This window comes from Taeniopygia guttata, chromosome 13 (genome assembly GCF_048771995.1).
Source record: "Taeniopygia guttata chromosome 13, bTaeGut7.mat, whole genome shotgun sequence".
NCBI lineage: Eukaryota > Metazoa > Chordata > Aves > Passeriformes > Estrildidae > Taeniopygia > Taeniopygia guttata.
Genome location: NC_133038.1, coordinates 14,572,210 through 14,586,698, shown reverse-complemented (window position 1 = coordinate 14,586,698; position 14,489 = coordinate 14,572,210). Strand labels below are relative to the sequence as shown.

Here is a 14,489-nt window from a genome sequence, read left to right as displayed (position 1 = left end):
GTAAGGATCATGTAGCATCCCAGGAATCAATAGTTTTCAATACTTGCCTTTGCTTGCAGGATACATGTTTGTTCACCATCGTTCTAAGTGGTACTTAGTCCACATGAAGTTATTTATGTCTCTTTTAACATGCATGTTTGCACTGTCTGCCTGATGGATTGCATAGAATGAATCCAATAAAATTAAATGAAAAATAATATCCATTTTATAGTACCTGTACCACTCATTAAAGTATGTCTACTCAATTTAAATTAAAGATATGTGATAAGGCCAGCTTATTAATATAAATGTTAAGTCACCTGGGTAGAATTTTTCATTAAGATATTTCCTATTAAAATGTGCAATATCATAAAAAAAACCCTAAAATTCTCACCTCTGTGAAAATGTTACATATTTCACTGCAGAAGGGGAAATCATCATAATGCAAGTTCATGGGGCTAAAGAAGCATGAGCATGCCAAATGAGTATCTCCAGTCTGGCAAAATTAAGGGGCAGGTCCAGGAGAATTCCTCACATCTGAGTTGAACAGGGCTTCTCACAGCTGTGGCAGGCCCAGGGGAAGGAAGGACCCCTACAAAGCAACAGGCAACAAGAGTGAATAAATATCAACCCTCTCATCATTTCTTCTTCTGTGTAAGAATCCTCTTAAACTGCTTTGGGTGTTTTAAATAACACTAAGAATAATTAGAGATCTCCCTGCTTATGATGCAGTAAAGTGCAGGTACATCCTATGGGCACAACAGCTGAAGTTGAGTTAGATGATGGCTTTATCAGCATTAAATAGCCAGGCTCCCAGCTGACAAGGGAAAAAGATGTTCCTCCACCTTCTTTGAACTTCTTGAATTCTTAACATTCCTTCCCTAAATCATTTAATAGCTGCCCTATTCATAGGAAAATGCATTGCTGAAGTTAAACAGTGGTTTTTCTCCTTCTACTTTCATTGGAGAGAAGCATAATAAATGATGCCTGATTTGCATGCAAGTTTGCATACACAAAGCTCTTGTCATGAACTAGCAAACAATAAGCTGTTCATGTCAGAACACATTGTACAAACAACAGCATCAAATAGCTACTGAGCTGTGTTATTACCCTGCTGTGCTATGCTACTGACACTTCTCCACTCAAATCTATAGCTCTGCAAAGGCAACAGAGGGGATAAATTGAGCAGCTTTGTGCCTGTCGTTGTGCTGCAGTCCAAATAACCTTCACTGCTTTGTGGGACATCCTGACTCCAGGGAACTTCTGAGGCTCTGATGAACCTGTGTGCAGAATGTATAAAAAAGTTTCCCTGATGACACAAATCCATTTTTCCATGTGGTGCCTGGAAGCTTCCATCATTGAGGTGCTGGGCAATGCACAACTAGTTTCTGTGTGTTGTGTTGCCATGAAAGTATCACCATTACACTATGGGCACATTGCTCTTGCAGCTGAGGACTCTGCAGGGATGGAGTGTGTTACTGATCCAGCTGTCATAGGTCACCTACACACAACTGGCAAAAGCTCTCCTGATGTGTCATGGACTTACAGCAGAGCTTTGACAGCTCCTCATGCAGAGTTTGATGCTAAGACCCGTTCCTGCCTGCCTACCTTACCTTCTGGAATCTGCCAGAGGAACAGAAGCAAGGGAAACTAATTAGTAGAACTCATCGCTGGTAACGAGGAGGCAGCAGGAGACCTGCAAAGGATTGAATGAGAGGAGTTGGAGCAGTTCAGGGCAATTAGAGAATCAAAATATGCCTAACATGAAGAATACTGCTGACTGCCACATAGTGAAAGCACTTTTTAGAAGACTGGAATGGCTACTTTTAGAGTTTCCTCAACTTGGCATCTTCCTTCTTAAAGAGCAGAGGATATCATATGCTGCACAAGGGTAAAGCCACTGTGCAATGGCATTAGCAGAGGAACACTTTTAGGATTTAAAAAGAATTAATATCATGCTGAGGTAATACAATTTGTATTACAATTTAGCTAACACAAGACATAAAAATTCATTTTTTATAGGTATTCTGAAAATGAATTTGCACAGAATATCAGCAGGAAGGATATTGGGCAAATACACCTAGGAAAAAAAATCACACAGGTCCAGGGCAACTCTTTCTAAAATCCTTAAGAAAGAGTTGTAAGGATTACTGCAAAGTGCTACAAACTGGAAGTGTTAGGAATTGGCAAACCTACTGGGAAGAAGTTCGTTGTTTTCCTCCCCTGGGAATGCTTTCACATGAAGCAACAAAGCAACTATTGACACTACTAAACAGTGAAGAGTTTCATAAAGTATCCCCTCATGAGAGAAAGTTAGTGCATTGTAATTCAGAGTGAACCTGGCAAAATCCCCACTGCTGCTTATGGGAGAAGTAAATACTGTGAGGCCTGGGATGTGATTCTGTATAGGGGACACCTGTGTCACACCTCTTGGTGTCATCTTTGAACCAGCTGGAACATTTAAGCTCTCATCAGTTTATCATCTGGAAGCTCAGGCATTCGGAACCTTGCAGTTAAACAGAAATCTTTAAACCTCGTGGCTTAAATGTCTTGAATTGTCTCCAACAGGACTGCTTTGGGGCACAAAGGACCTCAGCTAAACAGAACCTTTTACTGCAGGACTGCAGGCATGCAGCTGATCCCATAATGAGGTGGAACAACCCTGGCAGTGGTACAAGGGATCTCTGTACCTCTGCTGTGAACCCCAAATCTCTCCTCTCCCTGGCACTAGAGCCAGGGCTGAAGAGTCACAGACTCCAGGGCTGCAGAGCCAGGACACAGACTGGGGAAACTGTGCAGTAAGAACCCAGGGAAAGTGTTTCTAATGGGATCAGTGACAGTGAAGCTGCCCCAGGGATTCAGCAGCAATATACCTCAGATTTACGTAGGAACTTGTTACTCATTAATCATTAGTCAAGACACACTGCCTGGCAGTGGGAGCTTCTAATATTTGCAGTTCTGCTGTGATACAGAAGGAAAGCAAGTAGTAACCTACTCTGGCACTTTAGGTCTGGTTGTGTTTGTGGGGAGATAGGAGCAGCCTGTAAGGGTTAACATTTAAACCAGGGACAAATAATTGCAGTCATGAAACACAGTGGTATGTGAAGACAGCTGTATCTCAACACAAAACACACTCTAAGAATGAAATAATCAATCAAGAATCTTAACAGGGACAACAATTCAGAGTTCCTGGAGCCCAGATTCTCTTTTTTGAGGAGTTTAGTAAATATTTTTATTAATCACACTATAGGTCTATAAATACCAGTGATATTTTAAATATATTTTAATTAAGGGTCTAACATTAGTGGTTTCTTTAATAGCATACTTAAAAAGAAACCAACAAACAAAATAATAGGCAAAAAATCCTTAAAACCCAGATGCTCTTCCATCCAAAACTCTTACACTGATCATATTGGTCAAGTAAAGGAAGAGGAGCATTACCTTTGACAGAGCAGTGCTGCTGCTCATACAAGAATAGTTGCTAAGTTTCCCTGCAGCTCTCCACTGATGTGCAGGAGCTCCAGGAATGCATTGACATGGCTGCTTACCAAAACCAGTTCTCTCTGCAAAACACAAACGAAGATTTTTTTCATTACAAAGTAGTTCTGTTTGGAGGAAAAATAGGATTACAATGCATGCCATCATCATTGCACCCCTCCTTGAAGAGCAGCTCCTCCAGCTGAGCTGGTGTGCCAAGGCAGCTCAGTGGCTGCAGGGGAAGCAATTCCTTGGTGTTCAGGGAAGCCACTGGAGAACAAACCTTTGTCAGCTGGAATTCTGGCAGCACTTGCTCAGCATACAGAAGCCAAACATGGTATTGGGTTGACAGCATCTGGGAAGCAATGAGGCATGAGCTTGTTTTTATGCACTGCTCTATGGAGTTCCTGTTATTATCTGGGATTGGGCACTAGGAGAGTCAAACAAAGTGCTGAGTGACAAAGGAGCTGCTTTTTACTCTTTGCTGTCACTTAGCAATGTCATTATTTTTACTTGATTTTCCACCTTCTTATTTTCCCCCCCCACTTTTGGTCTCTAAATTCATAATGGAATATTTTCCACTTCAGCCCTAAAGAAAACAGCTCCTCTGATTTTGTGAACCATATATTCTACAGGAACTGTATTTCTGGGCACTCTGTAGCATGTCTGCTGAATCCAAGGCATAAGCAGAGTGACTGAAGACATTTCTCAGTTCTAACATGAGCAGATCTCTATGACAAATGCTGCCACTGCAGAGTTGCAGGGAATCTTGCAGCCCACCCAGCAGGCTGAGATGCTGCAAGGGTTGGAAGATTCTAAGGGCAGGAGTTACAGCTCAGGCCTCAGTACGTGCCTGACTTGAGAGAAACTTACAGTGATGGCACAAGGACACTACCAGAAGGGCATTTTCTTTTTTTATTGAACAAAGGTTTTAGTAGTGTAGGTAGGCTTTAACTCCCAAGTGTTAATTTATTATAGTGGATTTAAAACTAGGAAAAGCCAGAGCAACCTTGATAGGGGAAAACTTGAAACAAAAAAGAAATTTAGTATAAATAAGAATGCAGGAAAATTGCAGTTATGTTGGCTAATTGACAGATGAAAACAGTCTGCTTTCTGAAATTTAAATGATTGGCACCACTTTACTCCATCAGGGAAACTCCAAGGCTGATTTTTATTCAGTGATAGTGTTTTGCATAATAGCAACCAGTGATATTTTCCACGTATGCAAATGCTGATGGCCTGGACATGTCATCTCAGCATCTGACCTTCTGCTACCCCTACCCTGCTCTTCCTCACGCAAATTGCTCAAGTCACACAGGTAAGGAGACTTTTAAAGGCTTAAGTAGTGCAGTACAAACAAACACAAGTACACACTCTTCTATACAAATGCTTTATTAAAAATTCTTCTGGGCTTATCCATTTTGAGATATTACTCTACATGAATGTGGAACTCAAGTCAAGTCTTTGTTTAAAAAAACTTCATCTATATTTTGAAATGTTTGTTGCTACAGTAGAGGGTAGGAAAAATAAGAATTATTTCTAATACTTACACAAGGACAAACAGCATGGACTTTTACAAAATGAAAAAAATACAGTACAGAGACTTTTTACAATATCTGCAGCTGATACTCTGAAAGATCCAGCCTTTGAAACCGAAATCCAGAGGCAGTTAAACTTCTTACCTCCCATTTCTTCTTCCTTCACCTCCCACCCCAGTATTCAAACCCTTTATTCAGTAGAAATAATTCACATAGAAAGTTAAGATATAACAAATATGTTTTCTTCTTAGAAAAAAACGTGTCTTAAACATATATATTTATATATTTAGGACAGATCCTGTTTCCCTTATGTGACTAGATTTACATGTGTAAGGAATGAAATTGACCCTGTAATTAGAATTGAAAACACAAAGATCCAACAGCAGAAGACAATTCCAGTGTATTTTATTATGCTTCCTTGCAGCTTCAAAATCCCTGTTGTGTCCATGATGATGTCAGTTTGCTGCACAGCCAAATTCCCCCTGGGACTGGAAGGGGTCAAGCTTTGGACAAGGTCTGCACTGGCATGAGAGAAAGCCAAAGGCAGCACTCACCATTCAAGTGTTGGTAGTCACCATACATTGGTTTTTATTATGGATCCTGCAGTGTTCAGGAGAGCTTTGGCCAAATGAGAACTTGCTGAGCATTTAGTACAGGCAGCCTGTAGCTGAAGACAGGATATTTAGAGGTACTACCACATTTCTGTTATCACTTTAAAAAGCACAGCAATGTAAATGCCACGCCAGAAAGAGCCTCCTGCCTAAGGCAAACTGTAACTTCTCAAGGACTTCTGTAGAGGACCCTGCCTGGCAGCTGTACAAGCAGTGTCTAAGGAGAATTTTCACTATTCTTCCTCTTATTTTCCACGTGTAGCTGCTGAATGTGGAGTGTTTGTGATTTCAGTATAATGGGTACCAAGTTTGTGGCTGTCAGGAGGAGGATGCAGTGTGGCCCTAGAGACAAGAGGCTAACACTAATCACCTGCCCTTGGATCATTTCCTCTCATAAATAACTATCCTTTGTTGTCCTAAAATCCTTCATTTAAACCTCTGTCCCTTCCCTGGAGTACAGGGTGTTATTTGTGCTGAGGCTGCTGTAAAAATGGGTGTTAAACTGGTTGAGCACCGAGTTGCTGTGGCCAAGGTGACTGGAAGTCATGGAGTTGGACCAGTCTCCCACACCATGGCTGGGAATACTGGAGAGGGGGGAGTAGGAGTTGAAGCCTACCATGTTCTGCCCCATTTTGTCAGTGGGTTCAGAGCTGAGTCCCACGGGCCCGGAGCGGCTCCCTGAGCTGGAGCCGTGCACGTAGGCGGTCATGCTGGAGAGGAAGTTACTGAGGCACGGGCTGCCGGAGGAGGGTGGAGGAGATCCTTTCTCAGGTGAATTCTCAGTCCCAGGTGATGAGTTTTCCAAGATATCCTGATGCTCTGCAGCTTTGGGGCTGCCAGTCAGGGTACTGTCCTCAGATTTTTCAGATGCAAGAGCAGCAGCACTGGCCTCAATGTCAGACTTTCTCTTCCGCTTCCTGCGAAAGTTTCCATTGTCAAACATCTTCTCACAGTTTGGGTCCAGAGTCCAGTAATTCCCTTTTCCTGTCCAAGGAAATAAACCCACACTTTTAGTTTAAAAATATGCACACAAGCAGGAAAAAAAAAAATTTAAAAAAAATTCATTTAGGGCTTTACAGTGCTTCTCTCATTTCACAGAAACAGAACAATTGCATGAGCAATAAACATGCATTTTTAGTCACTCAAAAGTACAAGTCTATTGAATTCAGAAAAAAGGTTTAAAGTTTGGGTTCTACCCTTTAGTCCTGACTCTTCACACAGGCAAAAATACAAGTAGAGTCACTAAAAGGGCTTTTTGTTTTGTTTTCTTGGTGAGGGAAGGAGGTTTTCAGTATACAGCTGGTCTTCTGAATTTATGGCAGAGAGTAATCAAATCCCACACTGGGATCCCACTCCAGATTCAGTTAGGTAGCATAGGTTTCTGATGAGATAGAACTAGACTTTTGTCCCTCTACTGCAGAATAATTTCAATGAGTTTTTAATAGTCTTGATGGTTCTTCACAGCTATTGATAGGAAACCATGACTAAAGGAATATCTGACCAGCCAAGGGATTTAATGACAGAGGTATCATTCCAAGGAAAACACTAATTGCAACAAACAAAATAAAAGCAGCCTGGTCTCCTCTTGAGAATGAATTCTGGCTCCCCAAAGCCGTTGGATTTCTTTGACAAATCCCCTTGCCTTAAATTCCCAGTTAAGTCTGACACAAGTCATGCATTACAGCAAATGGGTATTGAGGGTGCCTTGCCCAGTTAAATGTTCCTGTGCGTGCTGGGTCTCATGCTCAGCTCATTGATTCATTCTCAGGAAGACCCAGGGCAGGACAGAATTCCCTTCCCTGCAGAGATCTCACAGCAGCACTGATTCACACCTCAGCTGTGCACAGCTGCCTTCTAGTTCATCCTTTTGGAAACAAAGTGCTACTGTGTCTATGTCCTATATCTGGGCTACTATGTCTTTTTACAGTGCACTAGGTATCTTAAAATTAATCAAGTTTAGTTAGAGGTGGGGGCAAAAGGGGAGAAGGCTATACCTGGATCATCTTCATCTCGAGGCACCTTCTTGAAGCAGTCGTTGAGAGACAAGTTGTGCCGTATGGAATTCTGCCAGCCAGCTTTGCTTTTGTTGTAGAACGGGAAGTTGTCAGCCACATACTGGTAGATCTGGCTCAGAGTCAACCTCTTGTCAGGTGCCCCGTGGATGGCCATGGCAATGAGGGCAGAGTAGGAGTAAGGTGGTCTCACCAACTTCATGAGCTCCTCTTGGGACGGGAGGGGAAGCCAGCCCAGGTCGGTTCCTCCCAAGCCGTGCACGTTGGGCAGGAGCTGCCTCTGCATCCCGTAGGACTGCGGGATGAAGGGGCTGGCGTTGGAGCCTGGCAGGTACGGCGGGGGCGTGATGGAAGGTCCATTTAGCCAGAGGTAAGGATTGGGAGTGCTGCTGTAATCTGTCGTCTCAAAGGTGCTTGGTCGCTGGGGACTCGGGACGTTCTGCGGGTGGAAGAAGTTCTCGTAGTAGATATTCATCTCCGGAGGCTCTTGGCCGATATTTGGGAACTGTGGGCTGCAGCGTGGAGGGGAGTGCGACTGTGGGTCAAAGAAGCTCATGCTCTAACCCAGGCAGCTGGTGAGCTGTGACACACCTGTGCTAGTGCTCCTTTCCTGGGACAGGTGCATCACCTGTGCCCTTCCCCAGGTACTTATGCACCTGTAAATGTTTCAGCCTGTGCTGCAGGCTCCACCCCGCAGCCCTGAGTGGCTGCAGATGAGGACGATATCCTTTTTGGAATGCTGGCAGTCCCAGTCAGTCATTGATGTCACATCAACCAAATGTGAAAGTTACAACTGTTTGTCTTCTTAAATAAATGAAGGAATTTTCCACTAATGTGATGCACATGAAGAAAGCCTAGGGCTTCTTGAGTTAAAGCTCAGAGATCCTCCTCTTTCTACCTTTCCCAGTGAAGTTTTAGCATTTCTTATTTTTTTCTTATTAAAGAAAAGCCATTTGGTGCTGCTATTAGTAACACCTCAGAATGCAAAAGCCATTGTCACTAGTCAATGAAACAGTAGAGATATATACTTAAAAAAAAAAAAAGAAGAAAAGAAAAAAGAAAAGAAAAGGTCAAACCTTTTCCTTTTGTAACTTTAATTGCAGACTTGCTTGTACTTCCCCCTAGGCAATCACAGTACTACAGGCAAATTCTGTGGCTGGTTACTCACGTGAGTAATCTTACTGATATAAATGGAATTAACTCCCTAAAGTAAGGATTAATCTAGTGAGGAAAACATTTCAAGCTTAATAATCAAACCTTTCTTTAGAGCTTAAATTGGTGAACTGAGATGGGAAATCATTATGTTTTGCTTCCTCTTTGCTGCAGGATTGGTGCAGAGAGTTCATAAAACCTCTCAGCACAACTACCAAACAGGAAAGCAGCAACAGTGTTCAGCACAGCTCTTTTTAGCCAGGTTCCAATAACTTCATCTGTAATTATACAGACAAGAGCTCATTCCTTAAAATTAAGAAATAAGGAAAAACCTGTAATCCTTTTAGGATTTGGACAAATCCTTAGTGCTTTGCATGGCACCCTGCATGCTTGAAGGAGGAAAGGGCAGAGTTGCAATCTCCCCACCCCTGTCTCAGGATGACAGCTCTTCACTGTATGAACTCCTGCACTGGAGCTAGAGCAGAGCTGCAGTTCCCTTCACAATCATAACTGCTTATTCTTCTTGTGATTAAGCACACATCTCATAAAACTTGCCTCAGTCTTAATACCCGTGCAATTAAAGAAGGTCATGCTATGACAGGGCCTTTCACATAGCTCGTCTTGTCTGCAGAAACAAGTTTTGACCCATGGATTTGAATTCCTGGTTGTACCAAAGGCCTTTTGCTTAGTCACAGGTTCGCCTTAATCTTTTGTGCTGTAGCACAACCACCCTGAATCCCCACTCCCTGAGAACTAATGATTCACTAATGTCATGTCCATACTGGTGCTTTGAAAGGTATGAAAAAAAATCCACTGGGAATATTGCTGAAATATTGAGTACAGAATGACAAAGCAAGCCAATTTGCCAGCTCAGAAGTGCAGCTCTACAGCTGTTATTTTAAGCATCCATGCTTTCACTGCACATAAAATCATTTGTACCACAACAAACAAGCTGTTACTTTAATTTGAATGGCTGAGAGCTCAGAATATGTAAATGCTAAATAACCTGTTGAGAGACACATATAAAGCAGTCAACAGTTAAGTGGAACGTGGTGGGACTGGCTTATTTTCTAAGTGACAACTGCTGTGCAAAGGGTGACTTGGAAAAAATAAAAGAAAGAAAAATAATTATTTTTCAGGAGTTCATAATGTGAGTTCCTCCCTCCTCAAGCAATTGATCTGCAATAATCTTTTTCACCATAAGGATCTGAGTTACAAACATGCAAAATGCTGTTTCAGCAACATCCCCTACAGCTTCCTAGTAAACTTTCTAACATACAGATGTATTTTAAAATTATATCTGTATTCCTGCAAATATTGGTACAAATATTGTTGATAAACCCTTCATTTACAGAAGAGTCAACAGAATAAAACATTTAAGAAACACGAGTAAAACCACATTTACAATTAACAAAGACCCAGAATATAGTGAGAAAAGTAAACATAATACATTTTGACCTGCTCAACAAATTAGATTTTTGCCAAAAAAACCCCCTTGAAAACAAGAAAAACTGGTAAATTTATTCCAAGAAGTAAAAATTCAACTAACTGCATCATGGACTTTGATGAGTGACATTTAATACTTATTCCCTGAGGTGCGCTGCATGCATAGTTACAATAAAAATACACTCAAGTGGGTGCTGAGTGAATAGAGGCTTTGAAAAAAGCCCAGGCTTTACAAAGGGCAAAACCATTACTGCTGCAGCCCGAGACTGCTGTGTGAAATTTCCTCTGCCAAGGACTCCAGTGCAGGGCATGGAGCAGGGTGAGCCTGAGCTGTGCTGTGCCAGGGGATGCCCAGCCCTGCCAGCCCTCCCTCCTGAGCAGTGTCCCACACAAAAGCAGGACTGGGTTGAGGATCCAAGTGCTGCTTTTACAGCAGGGAGGTGCAGAGACACCTCTGGGCTGCTGCCCACGGAGCTGTGAAAGGGGAGCAAAGTCTGATCCCTCCCTGGCATGGCTGAGCTGGCACAGCTTCCAGCAGGGACACGATCCCATCAGCAGCACTTCCCTTCAGCTGGCTGGGCCTGATTTACTCAGGCCAGACTATAAACAGTGCCAGGAAAAAGGCACTGTGCCAGTACTCTGGGCACACCTTGCTGCTGCAGGGTCACTGCAGCACACGCTCCCGGGCAGCTCTGCTGCTGCAGATGCTCCTTTGCAGGCAAGGAGGCAGCAAGGAGAGAATCAGCTCTGTTCAAGCTCTGGTGGCTGAGTCAGAGCTGAAGGAAACTGAATCTAACCAGGAATATTGTCCTGGGGTCTTCACCACTGAGAGTCTTCCTTTGGCATTCCAGAAGTGGAGAAAAGAGGAGGAAAACCAGTGAGGCTTCCATATAAAGAGGCTGGAAAAAGGTGGCATGCTGACCAAGCTACACTAACAGATCTTGTTTAGGGATTAAAAATTCTGCAAATAAATTGGAGGCTGCTGCTGGAGAAAGCTTAATAATCATTGTTTCCAAATGCATTGGGTCAGTAAGGTATGACTAGGCAAGATGCATCATATTTTAATATGTCTTTTTACTGCAGTCCAGTCCTGCACACCCTGAGTGCATGTCTCTACCAGCTGGAAGCCTGGTCAGCCACAGATTGCTGTCAAACCAAAGACTGTTGACAACTCTTGTGTTATACAAATATTTTCTCCTCTCATCTTCTTGAGTGAAGCTCCAAAATCTGCAGGGCTGAGGCTGAGCCCATTGTTTTCCATAGATTTTTTAGGTCAGCTGCATGTACCCCTCTACTCCAGCCAACAGCAATATTTCTTCACACTGACTACCCTTCTAAAAAAGAAAAAATATCTGAAGTCTTGGGTTAAGAAAGGTTCAGATTAATTTCATTTAAACTCAGATAACTCAGCATTTCCACTTATACTCCACAGTAACCTACAATGCAGTGTTTCTGAAATGCAGACTGGGGAGAGGTGTGCATACACCAGCACATGGTTCATACAAACAATTCCTGTGGTCACAAAGAAGAGGGAAAAACTGTTCTTAAAAGAAAAGAGTCCATATGTAAGTCAATACACCAAGCAACCCACCTTGTTTCAAGCAATTCACATCCTCAATTCAGAAACAGGTCAATATCCATCAATAAGACATTTTCACACAGTGAAAAATTCTCTGTGTTCTCAGTTGTCCAGTAGATTACTTTTAGAAGTCTTCATGTCTTATTCCACTAATCATCTGCCCAGCATATCCACAAAATAAACCACCCCATGAGAAGGAACAGGCTGTAGCAGCAAACCAGTGTCATCTCAAGGACATTATAAAAGAATAAGAAATGTAAAATACAGCATTGCAAAACAAGGGAACTGAGCTTTATTTCTAGAAATGCTGTTTGAACATTAAATTAATGGAAAAGGCAATATCATTTGGACCTGTGCCATAAGTGCTGCAATGCTAGAATGCCCTTAGACTTTTCAAGCCTTCCAGAACAAAATCACAGTGGATTTTTGAGCCAACTTTAGAACTGGGATTTTAGAATGTTGCGAAACCTTTTAAGGGCTCATAGATGCTCTCTGACATGAGAATGATGATATTAAAAGCAGTCATAGCTCCTACCTCCAAAAAGGCCTTCTACCATCTAACATGAAATAAATATGCTGGAAGGGATTAGGTGTCCCTGACTCGTGTATCAGTTGTGACAAGCCACAGGCAGGCAAGGAACCCACAGCTTCCCTTTGGCTGCCACGGGATCTGCTGTGCCGAGGGACACAGATGTGGTCACATCTGCCCCAGAGGGGCAGAACCTCTCTGTGACAAATCCTTCTCATGGCAGAATCCGAGGTGTCCCTCCCAGTAAGAGGAACTGGTACAGCTCCAGACCCTTCAGTCGATCGTCCTTGGCAGCCTCAGTGCTGCTGCAGCTCCCGAGCAGCCAGCGGGGCTCCCTCTTTCAGACCATCTGCTTGTTCTGCTCACCACTAAACACGTGTTTGTATGAGAAATCAGTGGTGCTAAAATTTAATGAGGTCTTGTATGAACATCAACATACAAGATGAAAGAAATTTATCTGTACACACTTCCAAAACCCATCAAAATTTAAATTCTTGTGCATTTCAATGAAATGAATTAATTCATTTTAATGATTTATAGAAAGAAAAAGTAACATGCAAAAGAAAGAAAAGCAACATGCTACTGCTTTTGTTTCAGTCACATTTCAACGTCAGGGTATTTGCTGGTGAGGATAAATCAGCTCCCCCCTCTCCAATATTCAAATGGAGATTTCATTGAAAAGACATTTTAGAACCACAGAATTTTTCAGAAAACGTATCTTCCTTTTTTTTTTTTTTTTAAGGAAAAATATTTTTTTCAGTGTTCTATGCCCTTTAATATTTGCACGACACAAAGACTTGGGGAAAATGAATTAGAAACTAAAGCTGGAACGCGAATCAGTGCAAGTCCCAGCCAGGCACAGATAAACTCCAGGTTGTTTATTGCAGCCGGGATTTGAGCGCTGTGAGCTGCGAGAACCCGACCTGAGAGCAGCGATCCTGATTTAGGGATCCTGCCTCTTCCAGCAGCCCGACATCCTATCGCCACCCGGCGACACTGCTGGGGATGCACAGCTGCCCTGGATCCTCCTGTCCTGCTGCTGCTGACCAGGGTCACCTGGATCTATAAAAATATCCCATTCTATATGGAAACATCTTAAACCTTTTCCTATTAGAATCCTTCATTAGAGATGTCATAGTTTTAGTTTAGTTCCTTTTGCTTTTCTTTTTTTTTTTTTTTCCCTCCTCTATTTCCCCATCCAGATTTCCAATATTCATCTTTTCCTGTCTTGTGAAATTAGACCAAATGCAGTTGTAAAAGAAAGACTCTTTGAATTCAGGGACTGTGCACTAGAGCTACCGTGTGTGTCAAAGCAACTGAAGAAAAGTTTTGTATTCCTCATTATTTTTAGAATCCAGGTATCCCATCATAACTACCTTTAGTGTAGAATAAAATAGTGTACAAAATACAAGGCTAAAAGGTCTGCATCTAAAGTTACTCTATCCAGGGCTGTTTTCTTATATCCAAAAACCTATAAATAAACATTCCACAGGAAGCCTTCCCTCAAAATATCTGTCAAACATGGAGAGTTGTTTAGGCTTTTTCTAGTTACAACAAGTAGTAGTACAAGATTTCTGCTACCTCACTTATATAAGCCTTTTTTGGCTGCTGGCCTGCCAGGACACAGATTCCTTAAATTAATGTTTTCTGATCCATCACCTGTCCCGTGCCTTTTGAATCAGTCACCATTTAAACCCATGGTGACACCATCAGCAGCCACCTGCCATGAGCTGAACTAATCCAAGCACTGGCAAGGCCTCTCAAGGGTTAACTGAGAATGAGAGATCAGTCCTGCCTGCCACATGAAGCTGGTACTAAATGCAGGTTGGATACCCACACACAGAATGGGGCACCTGGAGCTGCAGGATGCATTAATACACATGGAAAAATCATTATCACAGACACTATTTGTTCCAGCTCAGACACTCACAGTGGCTGTCTCATCACTGGCTCAGCCATAGGAAAGATCCCTCATGGCACACAGAAGCTGTCAGCTATCCTGGAATACAAAAAACTACATGGAAAAAGGAGAATTCTGTGCAAAACCCAATCAGATCAAACTGCCCTCACTTTAAAGCTCTAATTAAATTTATCTAACATTTAAAAGTTTATGAAATCTGTGGCCTACCCGAGGTTTGTTTGCAGAGCAATTCTTCATTTACAGTG

At 42.3% G+C, this 14,489-nt stretch overlaps 1 protein-coding gene and 1 long non-coding RNA gene across 2 annotated transcripts in view; both read right to left on the bottom strand.

The window, feature by feature from the left end:
- Positions 1-677, bottom strand: part of LOC115497099 (uncharacterized) — a 64,392-nt gene extending 63,715 nt beyond the window's left edge. Inside the window, exon 1 of the long non-coding RNA XR_012058116.1 lies at positions 374-677. This is a non-coding gene — a long non-coding RNA (uncharacterized lncRNA). The remainder of the gene's footprint in view (positions 1-373) is intronic.
- A 4,155-nt stretch (positions 678-4,832) lies between these two features.
- FOXI1 (forkhead box I1) lies at positions 4,833-8,272 on the bottom strand. The gene is made up of 2 exons (XM_030283812.4): positions 7,600-8,272; positions 4,833-6,589 (listed from the first exon to the last, which is right to left on the bottom strand). Exons 1-2 carry the CDS (start codon positions 8,171-8,173, stop codon positions 6,036-6,038), a joined length of 1,128 nt encoding a protein of 375 aa, XP_030139672.4. The 5' UTR covers positions 8,174-8,272; the 3' UTR covers positions 4,833-6,035.
- Positions 8,273-14,489: the final 6,217 nt, after the last annotated feature.